General features: G+C 40.0%; 2 protein-coding genes across 2 annotated transcripts in view; one reads left to right on the top strand and one right to left on the bottom strand.

Moving 5' to 3' along the window:
* The first annotated feature begins 2,187 nt into the window (after positions 1–2,187).
* On the top strand, positions 2,188–3,642 carry LOC146639621 (uncharacterized). Its single transcript, XM_085354032.1, has 5 exons — positions 2,188–2,380; positions 2,937–2,998; positions 3,075–3,137; positions 3,222–3,281; positions 3,364–3,642. Exons 1-5 carry the CDS (start codon positions 2,188–2,190, stop codon positions 3,589–3,591), a joined length of 606 nt encoding a protein of 201 aa, XP_085210158.1. The 3' UTR covers positions 3,592–3,642.
* Positions 3,643–15,563: 11,921 nt separating this feature from the next.
* The window catches only part of spon1a (spondin 1a), a 55,858-nt gene continuing 48,880 nt past the window's right edge, over positions 15,564–22,541 (bottom strand). The window contains exons 12-16 of the mRNA XM_085354021.1: positions 21,141–21,311; positions 20,862–21,029; positions 16,705–16,869; positions 15,812–16,078; positions 15,564–15,727 (exon numbers count right to left, since the gene is read on the bottom strand). Of these exons, the coding sequence (XP_085210147.1) occupies positions 15,564–15,727; positions 15,812–16,078; positions 16,705–16,869; positions 20,862–21,029; positions 21,141–21,311 (935 nt within the window). The remainder of the gene's footprint in view (positions 15,728–15,811; positions 16,079–16,704; positions 16,870–20,861; positions 21,030–21,140; positions 21,312–22,541) is intronic.

Raw genomic sequence — 22,541 nt, 5'->3', positions numbered from 1 at the left:
ACCTAGGAGAGATGAAATTTGTTCCATCCACCACAGGTGGAAACAGCCAACCTAATGTATTTGTGACCAGTATCACTACAAACTTGTAAAAATCCTCATTAACTTGCAATCTAAATATTTAAACACATTTTACATTAATACGCAGAAAATAGTTGCAACCTCTTGACATCACACGTTGATGATGTAGAAAAACTGGTGTCTCTCTGAACCTAACCTGAGCATGATGGAGTAAGTGTTGATTAAAACGGTTTCTTTCTGGCTCCTGTATCTGCTGGTACAGTTGAAATTGCTTAGCAACACTGAAGAAACTAATTAAGAAATTATGTGTTTGGGGTATGGCTGTGAACCACAATGTTATCACATGATAACAGTGTTAGTCACAAGGGTGGTGGAACCTGTTAAGATGCAAATAACCATGACAATACACACAACTTTGTCTCTTAACAAAACCTGCAACAACATATTATTTTGACGTGTGGCAGCATATCAGGACTGCTCAGCTGTATTAATTCACAATTAACTACATCAGCTACAGTATTATTTTACTCTATTCTTTCTCTTTTATTACTGTAGACTTTAACATGGAATGTTTCTGTCTGCAATTTTTGATTTATGCAGGTATTTTTGTTGTGGAGAAAGCACTTACGATTTGTTTAATCTACAAAACAAACAAACAAACAAACAAAAAAATCACCAAAGATTTTCTCATAAGACAACAGAAAGAAACTCCTACACAGTTACTTCTAGCATGCTCAGGAGATGCTCTGTATCTAAATAATTTATTTCTCTAAGTCTGATGAAATCTTCTGGATGTGACATCATCATCTGAAGTTCCATTAGGTTCCTCTTGTGCTTCATTTACATCTGCTATCTTTTATTTTCATCATGAAATATTTTCAGAGAACATAAAATTTTAAAAAAATGTTTGTGTGCTAATAGGCCTGAAACACCTGGTTGGTTTTCTTTGACTATGGTTATCCTATAGACACCAATAACATTATGTATGGTTTTGTTTTGCACTCAAAGAATATCTGCAACAATAACATGTAGTACCCCTTATCCGATTTAGGGCTTCGGTGGTGCTGGTGCCTATCCCTCTGTCACTGAGTGAGAGGCAGATTACGCCCTGAGCAGGTCACCTGTCCATCACATAATTGCAGTTACTGTCCTCTACAAAGTATTGTAATTTTCGAGACACTTAAGATAAATGCACTTCTTCAAGGATTGACTTCTGGAACATTTAACACATATTATTAAATTATTACTCCCTGAAACCGATTAATATTCTAACATCATTTTAGGAGTGACAGTAAGGTCTAATCAAGCTTCCTTTTTTCTTTCAGACCTTCTGTGGAACCAGCTCCAAGTTTACATTTGGGAAACAAATACCCTCTGCATTTAAGATTAGGCTTAAAACTATCCTTCTCGACAAAGCATATAGTCAGGGCTGGATCAGGGCCCTGTTTCAGGAAGCCCGTTTAGAAAACTCAGAGTGAAAAACGACACTCACGGTTGAGTAACCCCGAACTGTCCAACTCGGAATATTCCGTTTCAGAAAGGCTGATAACAATTAGTTCAATCAACGCGGAGTTGCTACAACCCCAAGTTAAGCACGCGCACGAGGATACATAAAGCCCCGATCAGTGGAGCACAGATTAAGCGAGTCACCATGGAGACGGAGGGAAAGAAGGCGCGGTCGACGTATTTCACAGCGCTCGAGGCGGAAATTCTGATGGCAGCATATGTCGACAGCATGCACATAATGCAGAAAAAAAGTAACACAGCCGCAGCTGCAAAGGAAAGGGAGCATGCATGGCAAAACATAGCCGACAGAGTCAATGCGTGAGTGTTAATTTAAACATTGATCTAGGGATTTCCACCCATATAACACGTTATTTTATCATATGTCATTCTATTTATTATGTTATACATTTTATTTTGTGATGTGATGTGAGCGCAGGTGCAACCCAACAGGCCCCAAACGTTCCTGGCAGCAAGTAAAAATGAAGTATAAAAATATAGTCCAAACAGGTAAGGTGTAATTGTATTATGAGCCATAGTGCTTGGTCTGTGTGTCCTATGTAAATCAATTGCAGTTAGAGGCTACAGTAATATACCACCTGTAAGCACATATTGAAATTATCTGAGCACATCACAAGTACACATTTGCCTACTCTGTATGCCCAAATGTGTGCCGTCACAGCCAACAGAAAAAAAGCGGAGGCCCGAAAAACAGGTGGGGGTCCTCCACCACCACCACTCACAGAGGCTGAGCAGTTGGCCCTCAGCCAAAACAGTGGGCGCCCTGTGGCTGAAGGCATCTCTGCGGGGACATCCTCTGTGGCAACAACCCCACAAGACACAAGTGCCTACATAAGGGGTAAATCCAAAACAATACATGGCGTGCATACATCCATTCTGCACAGTCACCTTGACCAAAATGAACTATGTCGTAGTGAAGTTACTGTCCTACTGACAGAGAATGACAGTCATCAAACAGTTAGGTGAATAAACAACACTGAGACACTTGGAAACTGTTAACGTGCTGCACGGGTGAGGGCCCAGGGAGAGACTCACACACACCGAGCTGCAGTGGTACGTCTTTATTATGAGCATAGCAGTGTCCTTTAATTTTGCATACATGCGTGTGTGTGTGTTAACCTCCCACAGGGTGAGCTCCCTGTTCCCAGAGACAGAGCGAGTAGTACATTCCGTACCTTTCCCAATAAGTGTAACATATGAACATATACCTCAATGCAACATAAAGCTCATAAAAGCGTTTCCACCCTGACACCTACTGATTTTGCCTTCTCTCAGTGTCGGTTGTCTCTGAGAGCATACTGACAATGAGGTGTATGGTGATTGGTATGTCTGGTAATTGCCATTTGCGCCCACATAAGTCATGAGTGACCTGTATGAACCCCATATTCTTCCAGTTGACGGTGATGGTGTACTGCATCTGGTGCAGCCCCCTGTTGAGCCAGACCGACATGCAGTTGTGAGTACTCGTAATACTCCACAGACTACATGTGTCAACAGTAGAACAGCAATGTTGTTAAATGTCTCCACCACAGGCACATGATGACGAAACAGTGACAGCTGCTACAGAGGAGGCCGCAACAGAGCCACACTATGAGGTATACAGTGTACAGTGGAAAATATAACAACTGACGACAATGTGGTACTATGATGACACCATGGACTTACTATGTCCCCGGCAGAGTGATGCTGGAAATGAAGAGGAAGAGGGTCCAGCCACTCCTACAACGAACCTTTCCACAGTGGGTTGTTCAGCACTGATTTACAACCAACCTAAGTAGGCATGTACTATGGATGCCAATGCTATGTCCCTTGTTGCAATAGCTCCCTGTGAAGCAGCTGTATAAGACATATCTGGCCAGGAAGATAAGAAAGTGCGACATGGAAATGGTGCACCTCCAGCTGCAGATCCAAAAGTCGAAGCTGGAGATTGTACTGCTGGAACAACAGTTAAGGGTGGGTGGAGTGATCATAGATGGACGAATCATGTCAGTGTTTGTACAACATACTAATATACGCATTTATTCTTTGTGTACAGGACATACAGGGTGACCAATAAAGGCAGTTGACCACAGTATCTGTGTATTTGTCTTGTAACATGTTGGGTTGACGGGTCACAGGAAATGGTTGTGGCATATGGTGTCTCTGACTGCTCTTCCATCCTGTACGTTCGTGGGTGGGTCAGGATGTTCATCGTGTGGATCACTGCTGTTGTCTGGTTCAGCTGGACACTGTTCACCTCTAATCGTGGCAATGTTGTGTAGGATCACACATGCCACAATGATGTCACATGCCCTTTCTGGGGTGACCCTGAGTCCACGAAGGCACTGGAACCGGGCCTTGAGCATTCCGATGGTCATTTCAACTCTGGCCCGTGTCCTGCAATGGGCCAGATTATAACGCTGCTGTGGGCCCGGTTCAGGGTCAGGGTAAGGGGTGAGCAAATAGGGTAGACATGGGTACCCCCTATCACCAAGCAGGTGGCCAGTGAACTCTCCTAGGACAGAAGAATACATGTCAGTGCAAACGTCCCTGTGGCAATTGGTCTCTGTATATTTCACAGTTACTTCGACCCACCATGTCCAAATTTGGTGCTCAGTGTACATTCCCGGAAGATTCGTGAGTCATGTACAGAGCCTGGCCACTTGGCTTCCACATTTGTGATGATGTTGGCAGCATCACATATGATCTACCCAGTGCAGAGAACACATATTAGCATCCATTACCATGATGCCATCACTTGTTGGTGTGAAATGCTACAGGGAATTATGTACCTGTACATTGATGCTGTGGACGGACTTCCTGTTCACATAGTCTCCTTCATTTGCTGAGGGTGCAATGATTGGGATGTGGGTGCCATCTATACAGCCAATCACGCCTGGGAACCCTGGAAATTTATGAACCATTTGAGTGGTAGTTCACGTATCACCACATCATGCATTGAGTTTTGTTCATCCTGATACCTGCAATTTTGTGGAATCCCTCTTTGATGAATCTTGTGGGTCTGTGACCGGGGAACACCACAAACGAGTGCAGGAGACGTTTCAGTGCTACTGTAACATTCCTGACTGCCCGACAGACGGTAGCCTTGGAAACGTGCTCAGCGTCACCGATATTGTACAGAAAGCTCCCGTTTGCAAAGAAACGGAGTGCGGTACAAAGAATATGTAATGGACTGAGCGCATGTCCGCGATGTGTCACATGCGCAATATATGGCCTGAGGATGTTATCCAAATAACTTATTGATTGTGCTGAGAAACGGTAACGTTCGCACAGGAAATCATCAGGTAATGATAAGATGTCCATACGCGCTCTGATCACTCTCTCCCGGCGGAGTGCTCTGCGGAGAATTTGGGCTTCAAGATCTACTGGCTCTTCAAGGAAGGGACACGCCATGTCTGACACTTCCTGCTGTCAGGTTTCCGACAAAGAGGCGGGGTCAGTCAGGGTTAGTTGTAGTAAACCTGCTAGGGGGCAGGTTAGCTTCACAGCGTGTGTCGTCATAGTGACTCACTGAGGCTTCAGCTGAACTCGCTTTGTGAAACCGAAAACCCAGAGTTTTCGTTAACTCAGGGTATACTTACTCAGTTTTTCCACTAAACCGGCTTCCTGAAACAGGGCCCAGGTGACTAAATCCTCGCTTAGTTATCCTGCCTCGCTTAGGCCTAGACTGCTGTGGGATTCCCGCGAGTGTTTCTTTTCACTCACTCACTTTTTTCACACACTATGTGTTTATACACAACTCTTAATCATCAGTTATTATTAATCTCTGGCTCTCTTCCATAGTGTGTCTTTCTCCTTTCGCTCCCTACCGGTTGTGGCAGATGGCTCCCTGAGCCTGGTTCTGCCAGAGGTCTCTTCCTGTTAAAAGGAAGTTTTTCCTTCCCACTGTCGCCAAGTGCTTCGGGGACTTTTGATTTTTATGGGGTTCTCTCTTTATTATTGTAGAGTCTTTACCTTACAATATAACGCTCATTGAGGTAACTGTTGTTGTGATTTCATGCTATGTGAATAAAATATAATTTCATTTAACTTAATTTTAAATTTTTCTTATTTGACTTCTGTGTTAAAACAGGAAAAAAAATTTCTATTTTTATCATATTTCTGTAAAGACCTAGGCTAATACTGAATATATACATTTCCTGTAGATTGTCTATGCTAGTATACATATTAATACATATTAGGTCATCATGCTGGCCTATAATGTCAAAGTAAAGTTGTCTGAAGCGACTGAAGAAGCCAGAGTTATATTGCCTGTGATAAAGATTTCCTTTGGGAGAGGTGGAAGAAGAGAGAGAGAGAAATTAAATGGTATAAGGAAGACATTACTGGGACCTATTACATGCACTGACACTGCTCTGGGAGCCATTAGCTTGCATAAACAGGTCATTCCTTTACTGAGCTGTACTCATTGATCTACCTTTGCTCCTCCTTTAACTAAATGAGCACAGCCAGTTCAGCACAAATGTTGTGGCAACCAAAGATTTTGAGGCTGACCTACAAGGTCTATCAGATGATTTAGTGGCTTCAATTAAGGTAGATATTATGGTGTGTTTAAATTTATGCATGCTGTACCATCTGTACTAGTAGTATGTATATCTGTTTCATGTTTTTTTTTTTTAAAAAAAGGTTCTTTGATAAACTACTCCATGCCATAAACAACTACTAGGTGTACAATCTCTTTTTGCAATCATCCACATGACAATGTGCCAGAAGCCACGTTTTTAACTGCCAGTCTCACATGAATCCACAGAGACTTAAAGAACAGTTCATATAAGCTTGTTGGAGCCTTTATGTTTACACTGAGGCATTTGTTCTAAGGCCATGTCCCTTTACACCCTCTAGGCAGAAATGCACTCTGGGAGATGAGTTGATGTTGTAAAGCAGCATAATACAAGACACAGAGTGTATGCTGAAAGACTTCTAGTTGTAAAGTGGTCTCCATCTCTACAACTGTACCCTCAAACACACAATAATAACATGGACTGAACCACCACTCACAACCACTAGCACTTTATATAGCCTCTGTAGAAACTATCTACACCCTCACTTATCTTAACTGCACTACTGTATAGCTCTGTGTAAATAATCATTCTGTACATTCGATAATCTTTAATCCTACAACTGTTTACAACTTGCATAGTTCCCATTTCTGTATAGCTGTATATCTCAGATTCTGTAAAGTTATTTATTTCATATTCTGTATAGTTTTTCATATTTATATCCTGTTCATAGCCTGTACATAGCTTGTACTCACTACAGCCTGTACATACTTATAGTTATAGAATATTCACAACATACTTCATACCGTGTACATTATAACATACCATAATAGACCCATTTCTGTAGTATACTCACATATCTATATTATTGCTAATATACAGTGGGGCAAAAAAGTATTTAGTCAGCCACCGATTGTGCAAGTTCCCCCACTTAAAATGATGACAGAGGTCAGTAATTTGCACCAGAGGTACACTTCAACTGTGAGAGACAGAATGTGAAAAACAAATCCATGAATCCACATGGTAGGATTTGTAAAGAATTTATTCGTAAATCAGGGTGGAAAATAAGTATTTGGTCAATAACAAAAATACAACTCAATACTTTGTAACATAACCTTTGTTGGCAATAACAGAGGTCAAACGTTTACTATAGGTCTTTACCAGGTTTGCACACACAGTAGCTGGTATTTTGGCCCATTCCTCCATGCAGATCTTCTCGAGAGCAGTGATGTTTTGGGGCTGTCGCCGAGCAACACGGACTTTCAACTCCCGCCACAGATTTTCTATGGGGTTGAGGTCTGGAGACTGGCTAGGCCACTCCAGGACTTTCAAATGCTTCTTACGGAGCCACTCCTTTGTTGCCCGGGCGGTGTGTTTTGGATCATTGTCATGTTGGAAGACCCAGCCTCGTTTCATCTTCAAAGTTCTCACTGATGGAAGGAGGTTTTGGCTCACAATCTCACGATACATGGCCCCATTCATTCTGTCCTTAACACGGATCAGTCGTCCTGTCCCCTTGGCAGAAAAACAGCCCCATAGCATGATGTTTCCACCCCCATGCTTCACAGTAGGTATGGTGTTCTTGGGATGCAACTCAGTATTCTTCTTCCTCCAAACACGACGAGTTGAGTCTATACCAAAAAGTTCTACTTTGGTTTCATCTGACCACATGACATTCTCCCAATCCTCTGCTGTATCATCCATGTGCTCTCTGGCAAACTTCAGACGGGCCTGGACATGCACTGGCTTCAGCAGCGGAACACGTCTGGCACTGCGGGATTTGATTCCCTGCCGTTGTAGTGTGTTACTGATGGTGACCTTTGTTACTTTGGTCCCAGCTCTCTGCAGGTCATTCACCAGGTCCCCCCGTGTGGTTCTGGGATCTTTGCTCACCGTTCTCATGATCATTTTGACCCCACGGGATGAGATCTTGTGTGGAGCCCCAGATCGAGGGAGATTATCAGTGGTCTTGTATGTCTTCCATTTTCTGATGATTGCTCCCACAGTTGATTTTTTCACACCAAGCTGCTTGCCTATTGTAGATTCACTCTTCCCAGTCTGGTGCAGGTCTACAATACTTTTCCTGGTGTCCTTCGAAAGCTCTTTGGTCTTGGCCATGGCGGAGTTTGGAGTCTGACTGTTTGAGGCTGTGGACAGGTGTCTTTTATACAGATGATGAGTTCAAACAGGTGCCATTCATACAGGTAACGAGTGGGGGACAGAAAAGCTTCTTACAGAAGACGTTACAGGTCTGTGAGAGCCAGAGATTTTCCTTGTTTGAGGTGACCAAATACTTATTTTCCACCCTAATTTACGAATAAATTCTTTACAAATCCTACCATGTGAATTCATGGATTTTTTTTTCACATTCTGTCTCTCACAGTTGAAGTGTACCTCTGGTGCAAATTACTGACCTCTGTCATCATTTTAAGTGGGGGAACTTGCACAATCGGTGGCTGACTAAATACTTTTTTGCCCCACTGTATCTATATCACTAAAGCACTTCTGGATGGATGCAAACTGCATTTCGTTGCACTGTACCTGTGCATGTGCAATGACAATAAAGTTGAATTCTATTCTATTCTATTCTACATACACATGTTTTTCTCCATTTTGATGTGTTGCTGAGCAAAACTGTTGATGTGTTTTGTTTCGGGCGGGGGGGGGGGGGGGGGGGGGGGGGGGGGGGTTGTATAAATTTGAAGCGCAAGAGGCCTTTGCATTTTTAGATATATTTTTTAATATAACAGAAATCCTTCAACAACATTTATGTAGAGTTCTTTTAAAATTAATAACATTTAAGCAAGGTAAAAAAAAACACACACACAATGTCAACAAGTGTTAACATTGTGTTTTCACAGTCCATCAAATATTTGATGGACCATCAAATGTTTTAAATGTTAAACTGGGAAATGTTTTTATTTGTTTTTTTTTAACTTGATGCCAGTAACACAAGCCAATTGACTTGAAATAGTTATGCAACTATGTTGACATATTGGTACATATGCATTGGTGCACATCTCATATGTAGATTGCACACCAGGCACTACTAATGCTTAGACTGATTTTTCAGTAGCTTTACTAAACAAAAAACTAGGCATGCTAAACCCAGACAGATTTAAACAGTCTAATGGGTGCTGACCCACTAAAAACTGCTTCAGATCATCAGCGCTAACAATTAGAGTGGTAATAATAAATATTACATGGAAAGAAATATTACATGCAGAAAGAAACAGATGAATTTCATACTGTGGTTTTTCCAGTGTGTGGTGGATACAGGTCACAATAGTTTTTCACTCATCACCATCGCTATGCTAAGTAGGACAACTTGCCACGTGCTTACAGAGATTATCTAAGTACATTACATGTATCAAAAAGTACACATAACATTTATATACAAGAGTCTGAAGAATGATTTGATAGTAATGAAAAATAATCCATGTCCACTGTGAGAAAAATAGAAAATATTTGATTTTCGTTGTTATTTTTGTTATATGCATATACAACTACTATAAAGCCTCATTTGTATAGCCCTCTAGGCTTTTCCTCCATAGATAAAGGGGAAACCCTGAATTTTAACATTTTAGCATTTGGTTATTTTGGAGGTGTCCCGAGGGTCACCTATTGTGATCAATAAATCAGCAAAAAGTTGTTCCCATTGGAATGTTAACTCATTCACTGCCATTGACGTCTATAGCCGTCAATGGCAGTGAATGAGTCAATGGGTTTAACTCATTCACTGCCAATGGCTGGCAGTGAATGAGTTAAGCGCTTTACTCAATGAAAATGACAGAGTTGTTTGGGGAAGAAAGATTTGTCACCACACAAAATAACCTTTGTGTTACCTTTAAAAAAATCTGTCATGTTTAACACACTTTCTATTTATGCAGTCCTTATGGGAATATTGCCAAACTATAGAGTGGAGAAACTAGGCTTTATATAAAAACATCAATATCTCAAAGCTTTTGCCAAGTCTTGTTAACAACACTGAGTGAGAACTGCCAGAGATAGTTGACTAAATTTGCCTACAGTCAACTTTACAGCTTCACAAAATCCTTTTATATCCATAACAAGCACCCACTAAAATAATTAACTCTGCAGAAGGGGGTCATTTATTGTGTCTGATAGTCTGCAATGCTACTAAAAAAGAAAAAAAAAAACGTACAGATTTCCATGAAATTCGTTAGACAGACAATCCTCAGGCAGTTGAATAATTGATTCAGTTTTGGTGGCGATCTAGATTTGGGATTTCTTTCCTGAGACAATTACCCCATTTAGCCGTGACTATCAAAACTGTTTTCAGCCATCAAACTAACCGAGATACAGACAAATGCAAATCCTAAGGGTATGTTTCCAATAGGAGCAAACTCTTGCATTTGCAGCACTTTTTGCTCACTTTTTTTTCTTCCGTTTTATCCATTTACCTGATGTTCTAATAAGTTGTCTGACAACGATAAGCAAAGACGTGAGAACAGATGGATGTGTGATTCTGGCTTTCTCTCTGTTGTCTTCTGATTCACTGTGACCCAGGCCAATCGGTTTGGAGTGAAGGAATCAACAGCCATGCTGAGAGAAGGAGGTTTAAGCTCTCTCAGGATGTAGCCAAAGAAACATATTGTGTACACACCCACATATAGACACATCGACAAATAACAACGTATTTTCTATTCAAAAGCAGTTGTGAGGGTAAAACACGAGGGGTGTTTAATTATAAACTATTGTGGATTAAAGAACTAACTCACAAACAACAAAGGAAAAAGGGTAGCACTTTCTATTTCAGCCAAGTATTAATGTGCTGTTAGCGGGGTAGGGTGGAAACGAGAAGGTAATAGCAAGTTATCAAAGCTTAATTTCCAAAATAATATCCAAAGCTCAGTGATATTTTATATTAAAATTTATGTAACTGGTTAATAACAGATCAGAACCCGGGGGTAATAATGTAGTAACAAGCATGTTGTTGGTTTGGTTAATTTTTCATTTAAGGTTTAACCCTGGAGAAACCATGGGGTCAAATTTGACCCCATGGTTTCCCTAGAAAACCAATGGGGTCGGCTCTGACCCCATGGCTTCTCCAGGGTTAAATGTTTGATACTTTTATTTTGAAAGACAAAAGTGGCAGTAATAAAAACGATGGCAGAACGATGGCAGTCTTGTATTTCCAGCCTAAATTCGGCATTCCTATTTTAATAATGCAAACTCTTTGGTCAAGTAAATAAATTTAAAACCTTAAAAATGAGTTTGGGAGTAAGGTCCAAATGCTTGAAAGTAAAATTCTCAAGCATTATCCAAAAACATGCCATATCAGCAATGAATCCAAATTTAACATTTCTGGTGTCTGCAGTCATCTGTAAAACATGATGAAAGATCTCTCATGGTTTGGAGGAGCATTTCGGCTAGAGGTTTGGGGGATCTTGTCAAATCTGATGAAATTGTGAATACAGAAAAGGGCCTTGAAGTTTTTATGCACCATTCATCTGGAAATATTCAGTCTGTCTGAAATGTGCAAAAGTGCTTTTGCACATTTCAGCAAATCACTCCACATATTTACCATTTTCTTGGCAAAATATAAAGAAGTGATGGATGCGTAGTACTGTAAATGTTAAACTATTTACTAAACAGCTACCCATTTCCAGTCAACATGCTGAACTTATATAAATTCTTTAGTGACAGATAGAATTTTGCTTATAGTTTGCAGTTGTCTTTCTCATTGCTGGTGAAATATCACTTTAATGGCATGAAAAGTGTTAAGAAATGAGTAACTTGTCCCTTTAAAGAACATATGATAATTTAAGTGTTCCTCCTACACTCCAAGATTCTGAATTCTAGCAGTCCAATGCTTTTGGGTTGTTTTACTCACATATCTAATTTAAGGTCATAGGGTTGAATTTCTTAAAAATATTTTTAAAAAGGCCAACTTGCCGACACTTTTTATTCATCAACACAAAAACAAGCTTTGTAGTTTCAGCTCATTATATGTATACACATAGCGATTTGTAATGGGCAATACTCACTAAGTACAGGAGTCCTAATAATCCAAGAAAAAGGGAAGTCATGCAGTTCACCTCAGGCTAACAGAGATTATGTCAAGCAAAATAAAATTTTTCAAAAAAGGCCTACTATTACTATGTAATAGGCATTATAATACCTATTTAGTATGTGCAACATTATTTTACTGCCCTGGTATTCATGTGTTATCACTCTTCAAAGCTAAAAATAAAACAAAAACACAACAACAGAGACAATTTGAAGCTTTTATAGTCTTGTTTTGGGGTGCCACTAAATTTTAGGTTGTGAAGCCCAGAAAAACATGTTTCCCCAGCAACAGGAAATTAACATGACAGTGAAATCAAATTTTGATATTAGTGTAAAAGGCCCTTCTAGTTGCTACCAACATTACAAAGGTGTGACTGCAAATTATAGTGGGAGAAAAGCAGAACAATAAGCAGAACTGCCATTTATGCTTTGAAATAAATATGCATTCATACCCTTGAGGAAATAGCTGCAGCCTGAGGCTTCAGACTTCACAAAGCTCTGCCTCACTGCCTCACTCACTCACTATAACTGTTGATTTAATTAAATATGCTAAACATTTTCTAATATAAACTGAGCTTTCGCAGCGCAGGACACTGATTGTTGTCCTAGTCTATAAATTTGAGGAAACCATCCTTTGCAGGGCTCACAACCTTATTGATTTTCCCTCTGAGGCTTATTAGTTTATGAAATCCTGTATTTCCTCTGTCTTCCTCTCCAGACTGAGGAATTGCTTAAGAGGACAATATAAAAGGAACTCAAACCTTGTACCTTTTTTAGAAAAATTTAATAGCCAAGAGCTTTTTTTCTATACCAACAAAAATGTTCAGAAACCAGTCAGAAATATTAGAAGATCATATTATACTGGTTTCTAACTAGCTGCTTAATGTAATGTGGGGTTCTCTAAACTAGGATGGGCCATTATTTCAGAAGCCTGGATAAATGTCTATAAATATTATATAGATAATTATGACTTTGGTAATCCTCAACAGTTCTTCTCACTACAGTTCCAATACCATTATTATGAGGAAATAAATGCTTCCAGAAGCCTCAGCAGTAGATCCTGCTTAGTGTTAACAGATAATGTCCTGCCAACATGCTGTGTGTGCTAAATACAACATGTTACACAGACGTTAGCCTGGGCTTTATATTAACATGTTACAGTTAGCACTCACCTCAAAGAAATAACCTTGCCTAAGAACGGTTTCACAGCGCATTAACATGGCTGTAGAAGCGTTTCAGTTCTATGACCAGACGTATATTCACATCCAAAACTGAATTATTTCTTTATCAAAGTATCTGTGCTTCTTACAGGTATCTTAAGAATTTATGGAAGATTTGTAGGGAACACCATTTTTAAAAATGGAGAAACTGATGTTTAGTGGTAAAAAGAGTGCTTTTCTGGGTAATTTATGACACCAAAACTTAAATAACTTAACTACAATGGAATTTATACTGTGTCATTTTTGCACGCCATGCAAAAAATTCCATGCCATTCCATGCATGCAGAACTTCTAAAAGTAGGACTGTTTTTGCAGCAGGCTAACATACATGAATATTTGAGGCTAAAAAAGCTTGTATCACTTAAGATGATGTCAGCCTAACCCACATGGCAGATATGTGTGTCTATCCCAACAACAGCTGGACCTAATTTCTTTTCTCAGTTGGAATCAGAAGCATACAAAATGAGGAAGAGGGCTGAGAGTTAAGATATTATTTTAGTAGTGGGCACTGTCCCGTCAATATAAATATTTATAAATTTGTCCATAGACAGAGGACACTCATTACAATATCAGAGACGTGTAAAGTTCACTTGCATCTTTGAGATAATTTTCAGTCTGTTATAAGAGTTTAAGGTGGGCTTAAAAAAAATCAGCAGCTGGCTCTCCACTAGAACTAGAAAGTAGATAATGTCTACAAGGGTTTCTAGGGGTTCAGATTACAAACAAATATAAACACACATTCCTTGCAAATGCATCTTTTTAAAATCCCATGCACTTCTCATTATAGCTTCCAAAGCATTTATTGTTTTAACATCTCAGTCACGCCTGTAATAATTCCCCCACCATGTTTCCATCGCCTGTGCAGTGTGTAGGCTTCCCTCATGTGTGGTTGTGTTGGCATGGAAACAGGAATGACATTATGATGTGTGTGTATTGAATTTTTCACCCTTGTCCCCAGAGTTCCACACAGTGAGGAAGGCCTAACACCATCCCCTCCCCCCACCTATTACATGATAGAGGGGCAGATTCTTTTAAGATCTCAGCAAGCACGTCCATAAAAACTCAGCGCTCTCCAACTGCTATGATCTTTTAAAGTGAGAGCAGACCCTCTGTGTAGCTAACAAATGCTCCTGAATGCTCCCCAGTTTCTGTCTATCAGAACACTCCTGTAAAACGATTTTGTTGATAGGAGGCTTTTGAATAGAGGTCGTACCGTTTGCTGCTCTATGAATGATAATAAGCAGCAAATTATCCCAATCAGTTTCAGGAAATTTCAAGTATTATTTGCAAACCAAATCAACATTCAGAAATGAATAAAATATCCGTCTCTTAGTATGAAATTATCTTCATTACATTGCCCCCTTGTGGCTATTCTATAGAGCGAGCGAGGCACAACAGGCAGATAAAGCACCAGCCTCAGAAATGACCTAAAGGTTTTAGGCTTGTTGTCCCCATCTAGTGGTAGCACAAGGGTATATAACCGTCCATGTTACTGTGCCTGTTAATCCCCAGAATAAAAACACAGATCAATTTGACAAGCTGTCACATTTACTTTTATTGTAAAGGTGATATTATTCCAAAATATTAATATGTTAGAGGAACAGAGATAAACAAAATGAGGGAAATACATCTAGAAAACATCTACACAAGACTTTGGTAAGAATCTTGGGACACATTCTTATCAAAAAATTCCACTGCAAAAAAATAATACATTTTCTAATAATGCTCCAAACCATATAGATGTCAGCTGTGGTGCATCTACATGTACAACGACATAGCCGGGTATAAAGTCAACTGGGCTTTTTGTTCCCTAGAAACAACTGAACAACTGAAGGCATATAAAACACTGGAATGGCTGGGCACCTGTGCTTTAAAGTCTGGAATATACTGTACTACTTAAGGATACCACAAGATATAACAGTTCTTCTTTTTATGAAAACAATTTATAGTTCATAATTATATTTTTCAAGATATAATATACCACAACAAGTTTACAGTAATGTTGCAAAAGAGTCATGTCAGAGCTAGTTTGAAAGCACAAAAGAATCAGCTTTAAAGTTTAAATCCAGACTTACAGAGAAATGTTTGACTTTTTTTCTTCTGTTAACGACAGCTGACCTGATGTCTGGATTTAACCTATACGGATTCAAGAATGTGTCATTTCAGCCCTAAACAGAGTGCATTGGATCATTGTGCAACAGTGTGCCCTGTACTCTTCCCAGTCCACCCATCCTCCCATCCCCACCACCCACTGCTCCCCTACTCCTTCCTAGCAGGGGTGAACATTACAAGCTCTGATCTCCTTCCTGTCCTTGCAGCTGGACAGCTGGGCAGTCTTAATTTTCTGCTTTACTGTCATGAGGCGTTCTTGAATTCCTCCGCCGCAAATCTTTGTACATTCTGTCCAACTTGACCATGGTCTCATTCTACACCCTAAGAGTAAGAAAAATGAGAAAAAAAGAGGTACATTGTAAGTGTTGTAGTCCTGAATCAGCAAAAAGGATGGTGGATACCAACCTGGATGCTCGGAGTTGCCTTCAGCTCTGCCCTGTTTGCTCCTCCTCTTTTCACGCTGTTCCTTGCGACGTTTCTTCTCATCACTGTTGCCTTGTCCTCGGTTGCACTTCCTGATTTTGCACTTTTTCCGCTGGATCGCTTCGGGACAAGGATCTCCGCCAAACTGAGGCTCAAGCATCACCATGCGTGTTCGGATTGTATGACCTTTCCCACAGGACTTATTACACTCTGACCACTCGCTCCACTCTGTCATGACACAGTCTATGGCTAAGAAGAAATATGAAAAAAAAGCCTTAATAATGAGTAACCGTACAATAAATCACACGATGACACAAAAGTAATGAAGGACATTAGTTTTAATTTCTGCATCAAATTTTAGTTAACATTTGGATCACTGTCTTGGAGAAAACGTTCTATCCCTGTGAAGATTCAAGATATGCCTTGACAAAATCCAATACTCTGAGTCATTATGTAAGAGAATCCATGATAATTACCATATAACAAAACAGACATTTCAGTGGTCCATTCATGCAGGAAGTTCAGTCTAATCTTATTTCATTTGTTGAAACAGATCTCAAGAACTCTCAAAAGTGTGACAAGCAGACTTTTTGCTTTTTTCATGTTCAGACAGGTTCAGGAAGGGTTAGGCATGTTGCTACTCACATCTATATCAATATACATCAACGCAATGAGAATAAACAAGAAACTTAGAATACACAAGATAAAGACCAACTCTGTTTATCTGCCCTTTCTTACTGTGACAGAAGTCCCCTTATGAATGTAAATGTTCACATGAAGACTCAAGTTTTCATAACAAGTATTAGATGATAAATGACATAAATTAATAAATTAGAGATGAACATGTTCAGTGCTTGGTTAATTTCATTACTTACGACACTCTGGTAGCATGCACTTCTCAACCTGTTCTAATTCTTCTGTACACTCTCCCAGTTCCACAGGCGACTTGAGCATACGCTGCCGTGTCCTCAAACCCTTCCCACAAGTTACACTGCAATCACTCCAGTCAGACCACGGAGTCAGTAAGCAGGGAATTGTATCTAAGCCAAAGAAAAACACATACTTTTTCTCATTTGCTTAGATGAATGCAATATCAAACATATTCTACAACCTGGTTTCCAAATGAATTGGTGCATTGTGTAAAGTGTAAATCAAAAAATAATAATAATAAAGCAATGCAGAATAGTACAAAGTGAAATAATACCAAGTCAACTTATGAAATGTTAAGACTGAGAAATTTGTCTTATTCAAACACACACACACACACACACACACACACATATATATATATATATATATATATATATATATATATATATATATATATATATATATATATATATATATCTTTCTTGGGTTGATGATGATGAAGAAACCCAAGAAAGAGGAGGAGACGAGGAACCATCATGGAAGGACAGGCCCCTGCACGGTATGTACCACCGGCAGATAGAGGAGGTGGCTGATATCCAGAAATCCTACCAGTGGCTGGACAAAGCTGGACTGAAAGACAGCACAGAGGCACTAATCATGGCAGCACAAGAACAAGCTCTGAGCACAAGATCCATAGAGGCTGGGGTCTATCACACCAGGCAAGACCCCAGGTGCAGGCTGTGTAAAGATGCCCCAGAGACAATCCAGCACATAACAGCAGGGTGCAAGATGCTAGCAGGCAAGGCATACATGGAACGCCATAACCAAGTGGCCGGCATAGTGTACAGGAACATCTGTGCCGAGTACAACCTGGAAGTCCCGAGGTCAAAATGGGAGATGCCCCCAAGGGTGGTGGAGAATGACCGAGCTAAGATCCTGTGGGACTTCCAGATACAGACGGACAAAATGGTGGTGGCTAACCAACCGGACATAGTGGTGGTAGACAAACAGAAGAAGACGGCCGTAGTGATCGATGTAGCGGTTCCGAATGACAGCAATATCAGGAAGAAGGAACACGAGAAGCTGGAGAAATACCAAGGGCTCAGAGAAGAGCTCGAGAGGATGTGGAGGGTGAAGGTAACGGTGGTCCCCGTGGTAATCGGAGCACTAGGTGCGGTGACTCCCAAGCTAGGCGAGAGGCTCCAGCAGATCCCGGGAACAACATCGGAGATCTCTGTCCAGAAGAGCGCAGTCCTGGGAACAGCTAAGATACTGCGCAGGACCCTCAAGCTCCCAGGCCTCTGGTAGAGGACCCGAGCTTGAAGGATAAACCGCCCGCGTGGGCGTGCTGGGTGTTTATATATATACAGTGGGGCAAAAAAGTATTTAGTCAGCCACCGATTGTGCAAGTTCCCCCACTTAAAATGATGACAGAGGTCAGTAATTTGCACCAGAGGTACACTTCAACTGTGAGAGACAGAATGTGAAAAAAAAATCCATGAATTCACATGGTAGGATTTGTAAAGAATTTATTCGTAAATCAGGGTGGAAAATAAGTATTTGGTCACCTCAAACAAGGAAAATCTCTGGCTCTCACAGACCTGTAACGTCTTCTGTAAGAAGCTTTTCTGTCCCCCACTCGTTACCTGTATGAATGGCACCTGTTTGAACTCATCATCTGTATAAAAGACACCTGTCCACAGCCTCAAACAGTCAGACTCCAAACTCCGCCATGGCCAAGACCAAAGAGCTTTCGAAGGACACCAGGAAAAGTATTGTAGACCTGCACCAGACTGGGAAGAGTGAATCTACAATAGGCAAGCAGCTTGGTGTGAAAAAATCAACTGTGGGAGCAATCATCAGAAAATGGAAGACGTACAAGACCACTGATAATCTCCCTCGATCTGGGACTCCACGCAAGATCTCATCCCGTGGGGTCAAAATGATCATGAGAACGGTGAGCAAAGATCCCAGAACCACACGGGGGGACCTGGTGAATGACCTGCAGAGAGCTGGGACCAAAGTGACAAAGGTCACCATCAGTAACACACTACAACGGCAGGGAATCAAATCCCGCAGTGCCAGATGTGTTCCGCTGCTGAAGCCAGTGCATGTCCAGGCCCGTCTGAAGTTTGCCAGAGAGCACATGGATGATACAGCAGAGGATTGGGAGAATGTCATGTGGTCAGATGAAACCGAAGTAGAACTTTTTGGTATAAACTCAACTCGTCGTGTTTGGAGGAAGAAGAATACTGAGTTGCATCCCAAGAACACCATACCTACTGTGAAGCATGGGGGTGGAAACATCATGCTATGGGGCTGTTTTTCTGCCAAGGGGACAGGACGACTGATCCGTGTTAAGGACAGAATGAATGGGGCCATGTATCGTGAGATTTTGAGCCAAAACCTCCTTCCATCAGTGAGAACTTTGAAGATGAAACGAGGCTGGGTCTTCCAACATGACAATGATCCAAAACACACCGCCCGGGCAACAAAGGAGTGGCTCCGTAAGAAGCATTTGAAAGTCCTGGAGTGGCCTAGCCAGTCTCCAGACCTCAACCCCATAGAAAATCTGTGGCGGGAGTTGAAAGTCCGTGTTGCTCGGCGACAGCCCCAAAACATCACTGCTCTCGAGAAGATCTGCATGGAGGAATGGGCCAAAATACCAGCTACTGTGTGTGCAAACCTGGTAAAGACCTATAGTAAACGTTTGACCTCTGTTATTGCCAACAAAGGTTATGTTACAAAGTATTGAGTTGTATTTTTGTTATTGACCAAATACTTATTTTCCACCCTGATTTACGAATAAATTCTTTACAAATCCTACCATGTGAATTCATGGATTTTTTTTTCACATTCTGTCTCTCACAGTTGAAGTGTACCTCTGGTGCAAATTACTGACCTCTGTCATCATTTTAGGTGGGGGAACTTGCACAATCGGTGGCTGACTAAATACTTTTTTGCCCCACTGTATGTATGTATATATATATATATATATATATATATATATATATATATATATATATATATATATATATATATATATACACACATGTTTGAATTTTATTCCAGCACTGTGTGTATTACCACTTCTTTTAATAACACTGTATTGAATTTGGGAAGTAAGGAAACTCATAGCTGTAATCCTGTTCTGTTCTTCCTCACTCTCTCTCTATCTGCCATAGGCTATTTTTTTGTAAAAGTGGACGGCCTGGACTGTAGACAGCCCAGTTTAGCACCATTTTTTATGGGTTTTGACCTTATCTGTAATGAACTAAACCAGCATCTTGACAAGTATACTTGACTCCATGCTGTGATATAGTGATTTGCACTACAGAATTGTCTTTTAAATGTCGTGCTGCCAAAGTTCTTAATGTCATAGCTGTTTTCATTTTTAGCCGTGTACATTTTATTCTGATATCTCGTTGGATCCTCTGAATGATTTAATTATATAATTCAACACAGGTGATGATATGCTCAAGCTGATATCAACAAAGGTTACAAAAAATATAATAATGTTTTACTATTTTTTTCTGCTTTATTTCTGCTTTATTTTTATTAAATACTTTGTAGTTAAACACCTGGTGGAGTAGCTATTACAGAGACATAAAAAGTACGAATACTGTTAATTTAGCACAGCTATGGCATAAACCATTGGGTGATGGTCTAAAGAACTTGTTACGCACTGTATAATCTATGTATTTATTTTACAAAAAATGTTCAAATTTCTTAGTTTTAACATTTGACACTTAAAAATATTGCAGCAAGTAAATACAGTGTATTAATTATTGTATCATTATTGTATTCAGATGTTATTTACATTTTTATACAGCATCCTGACTTTTTTGGAAAGTTGTAACAAATGTTTTATTTAAAATGCAATCAAAACGTATAATTGAAACTTGGAATGAAGGCACTAGAAAGTTTGTCATGAGGGAACAAGGGGAAAAAAATAATTTCAAATGACAGAAGTTCAGGCAATAACTACAGGAAATCCATTTGGTTATATCAAAAAATAGTTTTAACACTTTACATAATGTGAAAACACTGACTGCTGAAATATATTGTGATTGGTGTAGATAGTGTTAATGGGGCAATTTTCACCAGATTTTCACCGTAGGAGGTTTTAGGATAGTTGTGGACTGAAAATGATGCTACTCACGACATTCTGGCATCATACACTTCTCCACTTCTAGAACCTCTGCCCCACAAATGGAGCCATCTGCAGGCGGCATCTTCACCATTCGCTCTCTCCTCTTCATGCCAAGACCACAAGTGGCACTGCAGACATCCCATTCACCCCATTCTGTAACTAGGCAACTACTGGGAGCTAAGACCAAGAGGAAAGTGCACGGTACAGAAAATTCAGTGTTACTTACAGTTGAGAAGTAATGTGTTGATATGAAAGTTTGATAAACGGAAAATGAAAGCAAAAACTCACAGCATTCCTCATTTACCACACAGTTTTCAGTCTCCTCTGTGGGCAAAGTGCAGATTGAGCCATCATCGGGGAACTGTTTAACATAACGCTCCCTGGAACGTGTCCCTGCACCGCAGGACACACTGCATGGAGACCAGGTTATCCACTCTGACATCATACAAGTGGAAGCATCTTGAGAGTCAAAGGAGAAAGATGAAGCAGCCAATGAGTCCAACAAAGGCCGGATGATTTTGGCAACAGAAAGAATTATGAATTTTGACTGTACATAATCACAAATTGCATTGTATTTAATGAAACTGCATATAAAATGTTAATTGTGTTAAATATTGTTGGACAGTATAAGTGTGGTGCCCTTGCAAATTATTTACACAGAATGATTTGGCTTATAATCAAATCTCCCTGAATGACGCAGTTGTGATTTGCTTTTCTGTATTTCTGTTTTCATATATAATTCCTATGTTAACTATAATATTGTTTGTTGTTCCATACTGTTAATCTTTTATCTCTCTGCTGTCTGTTGAGGCAGATGGCCTGTATCCCTGAGTCTGGTTCTCCTGGAGGTCTGTTATAGTTAAAAGGGATTTTTTTTCTCCCCCCTGTTGCCAAGTGGTTGCTCATAAGGGAATAGCTGAGTTTCTTTATATAATATCTACAGATCTTGATCTCATTAGCAACTTTGACAAAGCCAATATGACTATGGAAAAAAAGTTGCTTTCAAATTTATGGTAATTATTAAAAATAAATTTCAAAGTGGAATAACACTATTGTATCGTTCACGATGTTAAGTGATATTACTATTATTATTAATACGAATGCTCTAATCATTCTTACTTTCTTTTTATCATCATAAGTTTGATTGTACCAGAAACACAAATACAAAAAAGTAAGAATGATGTTAGTGCAGACTCACTGATAATGCCCGTGCCACATATAAATAACAAAATTGGCCTTTTTACCGTTTTTTTTTGTTCGTAGTCATTTGTTGTTAAAAGTGAAGGATTTAACAGAGAACAGGAAAATCAAAAATGGCTTGAATGTAGGCATCATGCCTGTTTTAAATGTGGGCGCAGTCTTAATGGACAGCTGAATTCCTCACATTATTTATTCATACGTGTCACGAGTCATCTCAAAATACAGAGCACCAACACCTTTCTCCAAGTGTAATAAATGACAAACTAATGGCTAGGTGAAGTCTGAAAACATAAAACAAGTCTAACCCAGCCCTGAGGCAGTGCTCCGGAACACAGAGTACAATTTACAGCCAAATGTCTCTTATAAATAAATATGCTTAATGGCCTCTTCGAAACAAAGTGTTCTCTTCGCCTGTCTTTCTACTCTAACGTTCCTGCTGCTGTAGAGTGCTACCTCGGGTATTTTATGAATAACAAACAAAAGAAGCAT

The sequence above is a fragment of the Diplotaxodon limnothrissa genome, linkage group LG1 (assembly GCF_057381915.1).
Source record: "Diplotaxodon limnothrissa isolate DT_005_m linkage group LG1, D_limnothrissa_male_GT1.1, whole genome shotgun sequence".
In the NCBI taxonomy this organism is placed as follows: Eukaryota; Metazoa; Chordata; class Actinopteri; order Cichliformes; family Cichlidae; genus Diplotaxodon; species Diplotaxodon limnothrissa.
The sequence above is the reverse complement of the archived record's forward strand: the minus strand, read 5'-3'. Positions and strand labels throughout refer to the sequence as shown.

Excerpts from the sequence above, each read along its gene's own strand:
- LOC146639621 (XM_085354032.1), top strand. The coding sequence starts at position 2,188 with ATGTGTGCCGTCACAGCCAACAGAAAAAAAGCGGAGGCCCGAAAAACA. Across the intron at positions 3,138-3,221 it reads CAACAGAGCCACACTATGAG|AGTGATGCTGGAAATGAAGA; the intron begins GTATACAGTGTA and ends TGTCCCCGGCAG. Across the intron at positions 3,282-3,363 it reads CTACAACGAACCTTTCCACA|CTCCCTGTGAAGCAGCTGTA; the intron begins GTGGGTTGTTCA and ends TTGTTGCAATAG.